Source organism: Pseudoliparis swirei, unplaced genomic scaffold, assembly GCF_029220125.1.
Source record: "Pseudoliparis swirei isolate HS2019 ecotype Mariana Trench unplaced genomic scaffold, NWPU_hadal_v1 hadal_162, whole genome shotgun sequence".
Classification (NCBI taxonomy): domain Eukaryota; kingdom Metazoa; phylum Chordata; class Actinopteri; order Perciformes; family Liparidae; genus Pseudoliparis; species Pseudoliparis swirei.
Genome location: NW_026613398.1, coordinates 116 through 11,327, shown reverse-complemented (window position 1 = coordinate 11,327; position 11,212 = coordinate 116). Strand labels below are relative to the sequence as shown.

At 41.7% G+C, this 11,212-nt stretch overlaps 2 protein-coding genes across 3 annotated transcripts; one reads left to right on the top strand and one right to left on the bottom strand.

The window, feature by feature from the left end:
* Positions 1–2,754: 2,754 nt before the first annotated feature.
* Positions 2,755–4,166, bottom strand: polr2k (RNA polymerase II, I and III subunit K). Its single transcript, XM_056411215.1, has 4 exons — positions 4,082–4,166; positions 3,803–3,870; positions 3,008–3,100; positions 2,755–2,906 (listed from the first exon to the last, which is right to left on the bottom strand). The coding sequence occupies exons 2-4, from the start codon at positions 3,861–3,863 to the stop codon at positions 2,884–2,886; spliced, it is 177 nt and encodes a 58-aa protein (XP_056267190.1). The 5' UTR covers positions 3,864–3,870; positions 4,082–4,166; the 3' UTR covers positions 2,755–2,883.
* A 270-nt stretch (positions 4,167–4,436) lies between these two features.
* stk3 (serine/threonine kinase 3 (STE20 homolog, yeast)) lies at positions 4,437–10,841 on the top strand. 2 transcript variants are annotated; one of them, XM_056411218.1, is made up of 11 exons: positions 4,437–4,579; positions 5,276–5,356; positions 5,521–5,649; positions 5,901–6,015; positions 6,461–6,625; positions 6,799–6,966; positions 7,061–7,198; positions 7,418–7,543; positions 7,655–7,856; positions 8,121–8,314; positions 8,489–10,841. In XM_056411218.1, the coding sequence occupies exons 1-11, from the start codon at positions 4,557–4,559 to the stop codon at positions 8,645–8,647; spliced, it is 1,500 nt and encodes a 499-aa protein (XP_056267193.1). In that variant the 5' UTR covers positions 4,437–4,556; the 3' UTR covers positions 8,648–10,841. The 2 variants fall into 2 exon arrangements, with proteins under 2 accessions (XP_056267193.1, XP_056267192.1); XM_056411217.1 differs by having other exon boundaries at positions 8,486–10,841.
* The last annotated feature ends 371 nt before the right edge of the window (positions 10,842–11,212 follow it).

Here is an 11,212-nt window from a genome sequence, read left to right as displayed (position 1 = left end):
GCATTGCAATTTCACAACTGACAGCGCAGCATCAGTTATCCCGCGCTGCGTGAGTGCCCAAAGAATGAAGAACAGTGCTGCTACTCTTCAAAAGGAATTTTCTTTGGGGGGACAATATAAGAAAAAGGCTAAATCACACATTGTTTTCCGTGTTTTACATTGAGAGTCTCTTTGTTTAGTCTGCTCTCGTCAGCCTGTGTCACGCAGCGAGCAGAAAAGGCTTTTCCTCGAACCAGCCACAGGAGTACAAGTCGGCTGACATTCGATCTCACCTAAAAGCCCCCATGAGCACCAGCTCATGTCCTCAGTCTACGGTCAGCGGTGCTGTCTGGTGCCAACACTGCACTCACAAATCACCAACGACGCCTCGAGTCTCAGCTGCAGTTTTTGGACGTTAGACTAAGAACTTGTGATCACTGGTCTCACCCTCTACTAGGACCATAATGTATGAATATGAGCACACGCAGGCTGACTTGTAAATACATGGAGCAGCATGACAAGCATAATGCATTCAAAATTGACATGGGACACTCAACTTGTATCCGATACCCTTAGGAGGTACACAGATGCTACAAGAGACTTTCTGTCTCACTCTTTGCCACCAACGTGATGTTGTTCCTATATTAGTGGTTTGACTGCCATCAGAAGATTTAAAAGACTTTTCTTCATCAAAAAGCACATTAGAGAGGCATGTTTTACGCTAAAGATTATTTAAAATTAGTTATAAATATATAACAGGTAAAGTGTTATTATTGTTCACTGCATGAGTCATTACTAGAGTTACAAACACTAGTATTTTTTTACATTAATTCCCAGATCCATCTTCTAAAGTGGGAATCGTGCTATTTCTACAATTGTAAAGTGAATATCTTTGAATGTTGGATTGTTGACACAAAATAAGCAATTTCAACATGTAAACATGCTAATTGTAAGGGTAATTTCCTCTATTTTCTGACAATTTACAGACCAAAAAAATAATAGATTTATAGAGAAAAAAAGCCCAACTCATTACTGCAATGCCATGGAGCATTAGTGACAGTGGTATTGCCACTACTGTCAATACTAGGTTATTACAGTTGTTTGACTGCATATTGTGATTGTCAAGTTTAACCCAGGATTGCTTCTACTGAGAGATGTCTGAGGTTGGAACATATTTTGTATCCTAAATCAACAGTTTCTCCTCGGATTAAATGCTACTACGCATGAGGGGAATTCTCTAATGAAATACGCAAACTCTGCACATTTCCCTCACCTGCTTCAGCGCATCCATCAATGGCCTCCGTGTATTTCTCCAAGGCATCCACAAACTGGCCGCATTTGAAGAGGTGGTTCCCTGCGTTCTTGAGCCGGGCCAGGTGAGGAGGAAGGGCCCCAGCGGGGGCGTCCAGATAACTTGCGGCTGCTGCAGGGCTGCCCTGCTCCTCTCGCCCACCAGCAGGGCTGTTTTCGCTCCGAGAGCCATGAGCCACCCCCTTCGCCGCAGCTCTCTGACTCTGGGGCTTTTCCACGGTGCTACCCACCCGGCTTCGCGTCCCGTTCCCGGCCGCGGCCGGATTCGACCGACCTCCCCCTCCTCCGCTGCCCGGGGGCTTGTCCTGTGCGTTACCCATAGCCGCACTGCCTCTGCAGTGTGTTCAAACTCTTCCTTCCTCTCGGCTTCTTCCTCTCGCAGAGCTGCAGCTACGTCTGAGCCTGGATGGGGATTTCTGTAGGACACGCCCCCCGGACGAGATAACGGGCGTGACGTAGCTGAGGGGGAGGGGCCCCGTGATGCAGCGCTGCAGTAGGACAGCTGATGGGACAGCGTGAGGTTAGACTTCACTGGACAGGGCTCTGGCGGCTGATGACATGCAGGCAGATATATCACAACACTTGTGTAAAATAAGAGGAAAACAATCATGTTCATGATATATGTTATACTTCTTTAATGTCAATGATGATGAGAAAGTACAAATTGTTTGCTTTTTTTTCGCTCACAAGACAAATGCATTGCTTTGTTTTTCATTCAAAATTCAAACGTTCTTTTTTTCTAATGTCTTGTTCAAGGGGACACAGCTGTAAATAATCTGATGAAATATTTGCTTCAGTTTTGTACATGCTGGCCCACTGTTGTGACTCGGATAGAACTAAGCCATCATTAAAGTTAGTGGTAACATGTGTGCTTTTCCTACGGACATGGCAAAATGGCTGCTGTGAAAAAAAGGAATATGAAGGCCATTATTTGGGCTGTAGTTTTTTATTTTTACTGGACCACCCAGTGGTTCCCAAGTTAGGGTTTTTGCCTATAACGAATAACATATTATATAGGTATTGCTCATAAATCTAAGAAATTATTTAGCTTCACAAAATGATGTATACATTCCAAACTTATTCTCGTCTTTGCATTTTTCTCCCTTGCAAATGACCAGATAATTTAAGGTATTTCAGCCTTTCAATTAAGAGTTCTACAAAGAAATCAGTCATTGTTTAAACTGGTGACAACATATGCACCAACTTGGGGTCTCGAGTAGAAAAAGGGTTTGTTTTAAGGAAAATCTAACCAAAAAGGTTTTTTTCATAAAATTGATTCTCATTAAAACATAATACTTGCTGACTTGAGGGTATTAAGGATATGTGGGTGAACTGATATTCATGAAGCATGGGATCAAATGAGAAGAAAAAAACATCAACACAAGGCTATTAAAACATCTTTTTTTTTTATAAAGCAAAACATTTAATCTGTTAATCTTGGGTAAAAAAACAGAACTACTTGGCTCAAAGTGAAATGTTGAGCTTCAACCATAATTCAGACCTGGAAGTCAAAATATATGGCCTTGTCAACCAATTTATTTACACTACAAAAATAGTACACAAAAGAAATCTAAATGGTTGCTCTCCTCTTCTTCATCGGGCATCAAAGACAACCACTGAAATCAAAGAGTCAAGGTAATAAACAGGTATAGTTCTCAGTTCCTACATATCATTTACTATACAAATCATTTGCCAGAACATGACATTTAAAGGATACATCTCTTGGTTCTCTTCTTGTACATGATCCTGTAACCACACTCTCTGCATCGGATTGGATCACGGGCCTTAATTTCATTTTCTGTGTGACATTCTGCAAATAATAAAAGAATATTATCAGATATCCTTGGATTCAATTACTGTTAGTGGTATTACTATCAGCTAGAAGACAATCGTTATGAGCTTATTGTAGATGAGTTGATGTCAGAGTACATTTTGGCTGATAAGTTACAATAAATTTCAGTACAGGAATACGTAAGAAGGTAAAAAGTCATTTAGAAACAGTGTCTCGATTATAGTTTGTCCACCAAAAATAAAAGACTATACAGTAGACTATACAGTATTACACAGTAGACTATACAGTATTACACAGTAGACTATACAGTATTCAGTTCATGTTGAAGCCTGGTGTGTATTGGTGTGGCCAGCGATTTTAGTTCAAGTTACATTGGAAGATTCATAAATGTTCAAGTGAAAATAGATGTGTGGGAACTAATATTTGTTACGTGATATGATGATTTTATTGTATAAATGTTACATGAAGTGGCTCAACAAAATCCTGCAACATTTCCAAAAATGTTGTTTGTTTACTTTTTCTTTTGTTGATTTTTTTCTACACGGTATCAGTTATGGCAGTGCATTTATTATTTTGTCGTCGACATGACGTGGATGTGTATCTTTTAGAAGATAGAAGATGTAAAGCAGCAGCTAGCTATAGCAGTACGTCAGTTACGGTGCATTAGCATCGTTAGCAGCTGCACAATAAACACAACAAATATCTTTAACGTAATGATACCTCCACATATGTAGATCATAGGCTGCTGTTTGGGCGGTTGCACATCTTTTTGTGCATCCATCTTGTTTCTTTATAAAAGAGAGAAGAAGCCATGTTGACACCATCACAACTCTATCGGTACAGCATGCTAACACACAGAAACAGCATGTCACGTCACCGACATGACCCGCATAAAGCTGGAGGCACAGCGAACAACACAAGTCTTTCAGAAGCTTCAACTTCTGCATGGATATAGGATATATACAAGACACGAAAGGTGGCGGTGAAAATAAGACTCACCGTTTTAACACGCTAAATGTTTACCTCTCTTTTCACATCACACACCGCTGCTTGCGCACATGCGTACAAGCGTCGTCCACCTCCGAGCAAACTGTCTCGTGATTGGTCAGAGATACCGCGTCACGTTTAGCGTAATCTTTACATTTCTGCCAAACAACGCACATCATATATATGAATGATTCCATCGTATGAAATAGTGTTTGTGGTTTATTTATTTCAGGTTTTTCCTTGTTTCGATGGTTCTAAAGACAGGTTACGTTGTCCCGTGTTTGTGTTCCACTCCGGTCCGACAGGGGGCGCTCTCTAAATATCTAACCGTGGTGTCACCAGACTGTCCATCAACTGAACACTCAGCTGGCCCTCCTTTTTGACAACAACGACTCTGTCGACAATGTTCACACCTTGACTATTGGCCCCAACGCTGCCATAACTTACTATTAGTCTATTGACTTTGTAATATCTGAAGTTATACATCATGGAACCGACTGCGCCCAAAAGGTTTGTTTAATTTCGAGGGTTTAAAACGTGCTTTCAAGCTGCTAGCTAACGGTCCAACTGTCGCTCAGCTAGCTGATGCTAACTTAGTTAGCTTGACCAGTTTTCTGTCAAACATTCTACTCATTTAAGACGAGTTAAACATTTTAGATGTCTCGTGTTGACCACATTCTCTTGCCCAGTTTTTAAGCCTCTGATTGTCTCGTTGTCTGGTCGATGTTTATCTTCGTTAGGGCCTTTTAGTGAGCATTTTTGATCTACTACGTTATTATTTGGACGAGTACTAGCTAAATGCAACTAAGTAAATTGTGGGTGAGTTGAAACAATTTTACACGTCCCAGAAAAACAAATTAATATAATTGGAAAGCATTTTATTCATTTGTGTGATGGTGATTCGTTTGGTTTTCTTGTCACAGGAGCTGATGATCACCCGAGAGGAGACGAGGCACCTTAAATTAATCCCTTGCTTTAGTTTTCATTTAACCGAACACTACAGCAAACATTTGGGTTATTTATATATTGTAACACCTTATTTTGAATGCATTATTCCCCTAAAAATGTATGTGTATTACTGAATGTTAGGTGTTGGAAAGCACATATATTTTGAGTTCAGATGCGCCAGTGGTAGTTTTACATTGCTTTCACTACTTCTTTTTACATCTATACTGAAGTTACAACTGATTTGTTCCATTTTTTCAGCAAGCTGAAAAAGCTGAGTGAGGACAGCTTGACCAAACAGCCAGAGGAAGTGTTTGATGTTTTAGAGAAACTCGGTGAAGGGTAAGATCTTTTTCACTTGACTAACCTTGGTTTTCACTTGTGCTGGCCTGAGTTTATTTAAGTCCATCAGACTATCTGTACTTTTAAAAATGCACCTCTGTTGTTGTGTATTGCATTCATGTTAATAATGTCTCCTGTAAATGCACCCTTGTGTGTGTGTTTAGTTCCTATGGAAGCGTGTTCAAAGCCATCCATAAGGAGTCAGGCCAGGTGGTGGCAATCAAGCAGGTTCCTGTGGAGTCTGATCTGCAGGAGATCATCAAGGAGATTTCCATCATGCAGCAGTGTGACAGGTTCGAGGAGAACACAGCTTTGCCCAAACCTCCACATTCATTACATAGATTATTGTCCTCAAAAGATCATATTTGCTTTCAAAGTTCACTTTGGTCCAAGTTGATTTAACAGCATTGCTGAGCTGCTGCAGCCTGAACCGCTACCTGATGTCTAAAATTACATGCTACGTTTTCTCACTTCTGCTGTTTTCGTTCTAAATGAAACTTATTCTTCTTTGTTGATAACCACCCTGTTTTGCATTTCCTTTTAGCCCGTATGTAGTGAAATACTATGGCAGCTACTTCAAGAACACTGACCTGTGGATTGTCATGGAGTACTGCGGAGCTGGCTCTGTGTCTGACATCATCAGACTGCGCAACAAGACGGTGGGTACTTACACAGATATTTGTGGTGCGTCTGTGGTTTTACAATCTTAGGGGTTTATGTTTCTATATTATATTTTACTCAGAGAAATTGGCTTATAATGTGTTTCCTCACTGATGGTTTGACCGAGACATTGACATAGCATTGCTTTTTAATACAAATGATGGTGATGAAACCTCAGTGCCTATTTTGCCAAACTGTAATGTCAAACATTTTAAATGATAGATTGCAGTGTAGGTCCTTTGCTGTAGACACTGACATAACAATTGTAATAATTTGCTAAACTTATTTAGCTGTGTAATAAGATGAAAATGTCCCGATTGTCTCTGAACTTCTGATGACATGGATAATACAATAAGTCACACTTGCGTTACCTGGGTTTGTCTTGTTTATTTGTTAACTCTAGCATATTTAACCCATGCATTTTCTATTTCCTTCTCCCATTAGTTGACAGAGGAGGAGATTGCCACTATTCTGAAGTCCACGCTGAAGGGTCTTGAATACCTTCACTTCATGAGGAAGATCCATCGGGACATCAAGGCAGGAAACATCCTCCTCAACACCGAGGGACACGCCAAACTGGCAGACTTTGGAGTTGCTGGACAGCTAACGGTAACATTATAGCAGTTGTTTGATGGTTTGTACCAGTGACACCAAAGAGAATGTACTTTTCAAACCTTCACTATAAATGTATAGTCTTTCACTGATTTTGTGAATTTCTGTGTAATGATTTGAAAACTTCCATGTTCATAATGATGATTCCAACTTTGTGTTGTCCTCTGAAGGACACTATGGCGAAGAGAAACACTGTGATCGGTACTCCCTTCTGGATGGCCCCAGAGGTGATCCAGGAGATTGGCTACAACTGTGTCGCTGACATCTGGTCTCTGGGCATCACGTCCATAGAGATGGCAGAGGGCAAACCTCCCTACGCTGACATCCATCCCATGAGAGTGAGTGTACACGGTTTGTTCAAGAATTCGGCCCTGAAGCAGAATTTCTTTGTTATTCCACCTGACTTTTTGGAACCTCTCTGCCTTCCTCTAGGCGATCTTCATGATCCCCACCAACCCCCCTCCAACATTCAGGAAGCCGGAGCTCTGGTCAGACGACTTCACAGACTTTGTCAAGAAGTGTCTGGTCAAGAATCCAGAGCAGAGGGCAACCGCAACGCAGCTCCTACAGGTTGGAGGACGGAAACACACACACACACACACACACACACACACATACATATGTAAGAGAAGACCATAAACACTTTGGTGTATTCATGGTGTACGACTGATTACATGTAAGAGGTGAACAAAATACCACGGGTGCTCCATTTCTGTTCACACTCTCCGAGAGCAATTGAGCCGCCAACGTTCCAAAACACTTCTCTGTTTTGCTTTTGTGAATGTCCAGCACGCATTTGTCGGCCAAGCCAAGCCGGTCACAATCCTGAGAGACCTGATCACGGAGGCCATGGAGATGAAAGCCAAGAGGCAGCAGGAGCAGCAGAGGGAGCTGGAGGAGGAGGACGACAACTCTGTACGTATGCTGAGATGTTAACAAGAAAGGTTGCGTTCAAGCAACCACTAGATTTGACTTGACTTCATTAAACAGCGATGTGTTGAGGCCATATGACTGAATGTCTTCCAGGAGGAGGAGACGGAGGTGGACTCTCACACGATGGTGAAGTCCGGCTCAGAGGGCGCAGGAACCATGCGGGCCACCAGCACCATGAGTGACGGGGCACAGACCATGATCGAACACGGCAGCACCATGCTCGAGTCCGACCTGGGCACCATGGTCATCAACAGTGATGATGATGAAGATGAGGAAGACCAGGGATCCATGAGGAGTGAGCACACGCACATATAATGTTGATTCAGTTATGGGGAGAAAAAGGGACGCACGTTCTCACTTTACTGTCATGAAACTCCAAGTTTACATCAAACTTCCCTGTTGCTGCTACAAAAGCTGAATGAAGGCTTGAGCCGACAGCAGAGTGTGAATGTTATTAGCTTTTCTTGTCCGTAGTTTTATTATCTGCGTATGGCAGGAACAGGATACCAACTAAGGAGACAAGATAACCAAGAGTTGGAAACCTCTCCTCCCTCCACAGGACACCCCACCTCTCAGCAGCCAATACGGCCGTCCTTCATGGACTATTTTGACAAGCAGGACTCCAACAAGGCAGCCCAGCAGCAGGAGAACTACAACCACAACCAGCCGCAGGAGCAACCCGGCTACCACATCCAGTCCAAGAACGTCTTCCCAGACAACTGGAAGGTGCCCCAAGACGGAGATTTTGACTTTGTGAGTAGCATCTTCTCTGAGCTTGTGATCTGCTGTAATTAATTGGGTTTGACCTGAATGAATATACAGCAGTGCCTCAGTTGTAAAAACAGAAAAAATAGCAGAACAGCAGCAGATGTTCCACTAAATACAATATGACTCATTGTCTGTGTTTCTGTGTGCGCTGTCAAGCAGCTGAAGAACCTGGACTTTGAGGAGCTGCAGCTGCGTCTGACCGCCTTAGATCCCATGATGGAGCGTGAGATTGAGGAGCTCAGGCAGCGCTACACCGCCAAAAGGCAGCCCATCCTGGATGCCATGGACGCAAAGAAGAGACGACAACAGAACTTCTGAGGGCCTCTCGACAATTTTGGCTCCCCAAAGCCACCATGACCACAACGTACATCCCATTGACTCAGAGGAACTATGATGGCTGTCTTTGTTGGAAGCCCACTGCTGTTCCGAGTGCCTGCTAGCTGGCCTCTGAATGAAGTTGATGCCTCTTTTACACCCATTTTGACTCCTGGAATCTACACTCGTCTGCCTTGTTTCTACACTTCGTCTAGATGCTGTTCCATCGTACTAAGTCTTATATTTGTTTCTACGGCTCCTGTGAAGTTGCTTTCCCATGAGTGATACTCAGGACTGTGGCCAAAGAGAGAACTGAGGCGAGGCCACGTCTGAAAGTCACAACATGACTTCCCCCTTTTCCACAGGAAACACTTGGGGAATTCCAGCGACGCATGAGGAAGCCTCTCCTCTGGCAGTAGCAGCAGCAAAATCAGGGGTCAATGACAAGCGGCCTTTTTTCCTCAGACATTTCACTTTTAGTGTAAATATAATATAGTAGTTAGTAGCCTAGTTTGGAAATACCTGCAACAAAAAGCTGTGGAGGCTTGTCCATGACCAAAGACAATCAGGATGATGTTGAGAATGCCTTAAAATAATTTAAACCTGATCAGATGGTTGAATCCATTTCCTCAGTTGGAGATGAGTCGTAAGTGGACTGTGGGAAGCTGTGAGGACGGAGAGAAGTGATGGAAATCATGTCGGTGGTGAAGAACGAATCATGCATGTTTTTTATGGTGGATCAGACAATTAGAATTTCTTAATGATCATTTATTTAATTATGTTGTTTTGGGGCGTCTTTTAAACATCCAGTGCACATATTGACTCCACGTATCTTGGTGCCTCATAACCCACCTGTTCCACTTTCCCCGCGGTCTTCATGAATTTAAAGTCGGAGCTTTTACTCATCAAGATGATTTATTTAAATTAAAACAGATGGCACCAAAATTTATGATAAAATTTAAAAATAATAGACAAGCGAATGCATTCCAGCTCACTGCATAACTTCCTTTGTTGTCCCTTGCGTCTTTAAAAAGCTCTGCAGACCGGTTCCAAGGCTGTAATAATTATGATGTATTATGTAATTGTTCTGATTGATTTACTTCAGATTCTAATATAACCATATGTGGAGCCATCTCGTATTCAAAGTGTCAGTGAAGAGAAACAAGTAGCCGATAAACAGTTTTATGGTTGTATTCAAAGAAAGAAACTCAGCAGGTTGAGATGAAAGAGTGTGACTGATACTTCACATTTTAGAAAAACAAGCCGCAGACACATTTTTTACATCACTTAAAGATTTTCTCTGCAGCTTATATAAGTATTTGGTTGAGAATGTGCTTTTTTCTGGTATTTAGATGGGATTATTAATGAAGGAATGAAGATATTGTTACAGTTCGTGCCGTTTCTTTTTTCGACGCAGGCACTTTTTTTACAGTATAACACAAAACTGTTAACTTCAGTGACCGCCTGTCTTTTGTCAGTTGGAATTTATTTCACAATGTTTCATGGGAAACTCTCATTGAGGGAAACAATGCTGGTTGCAGTTTAATTTTGACATTTTTATTTTACACGTATTATGGTGACCCTTTGGAATTAGGTTTTATTTTAAATACACATACAATAGTTCTGCAGGTTGCTGTTACACGTGAATGTTCATTTGCAGTCGTAATGGTTCAACACAGACTTACTGCATATTAATCAACATTTTGATAATGCCATAATCTATGAATAGACCTGCACTGTCTTATGTATCGGCTGGGCAATGTTGCTAAAATGAGTTGACACTTTAAGACGTATGACTCCATTCTTTTATTTTGTAAACCCCTTTCACAGAAATCATTGACACTCCTAAATTAAGTCTGCAGTGCATTAGCAACTCTCACACAAGCGTTCACAATTTATTTATTAAACATGTTAACTCATTTTCATTTTGTGACACTGGTTTAAATATGGTAGCTGATTTGGCTGTTAATATTTTTTGCCCTTTGTCAAATATATGTGGCTTGATTTCCGCCTGTTTCACACTATGCATGTTTTAGTTGTGCAGGTGAGTTGTTATGGAAGCTGGGTTTTCAGCTTTTACTAACTATTTGCTCTGTGCAAATTTTTTTTTTTAAAGCACCTAATTTATTATCTTGTTTGTAATACTTCATTTTGAACAGGTGCAAGACATAATAAAAGTTACTGATAGTTAACCATACCTGCAGTGGAATCCTTTGATCTTATCTCTTAGATTATAAAAGAGGAATTAAACCTCTGACACTGATTCTCTTAAAGCAGAAACCAACGTGAACTGTCGTACCGTAATCTTTCTATTAAGGACGCCACTATTTTCCGTTTGCACACAATTTACAGAGGACCGTATCCCAAACAACAAAGCAGCGTGACCTCCTGGGCAGGCTTTACGGTAGACTTTACGACAGCTGCTCCTGCTCGCTCAGCCCATTGTTGCACAACGACTCCCTTCGTTCTCCGACAGTCTTCGATGGAGAAAGTTTGGGAAATAAATCCGGAAAACATGTCTGTACTCAAGAGAAATATCGTCAACACTACATCCGCCCCGGCGGCCAT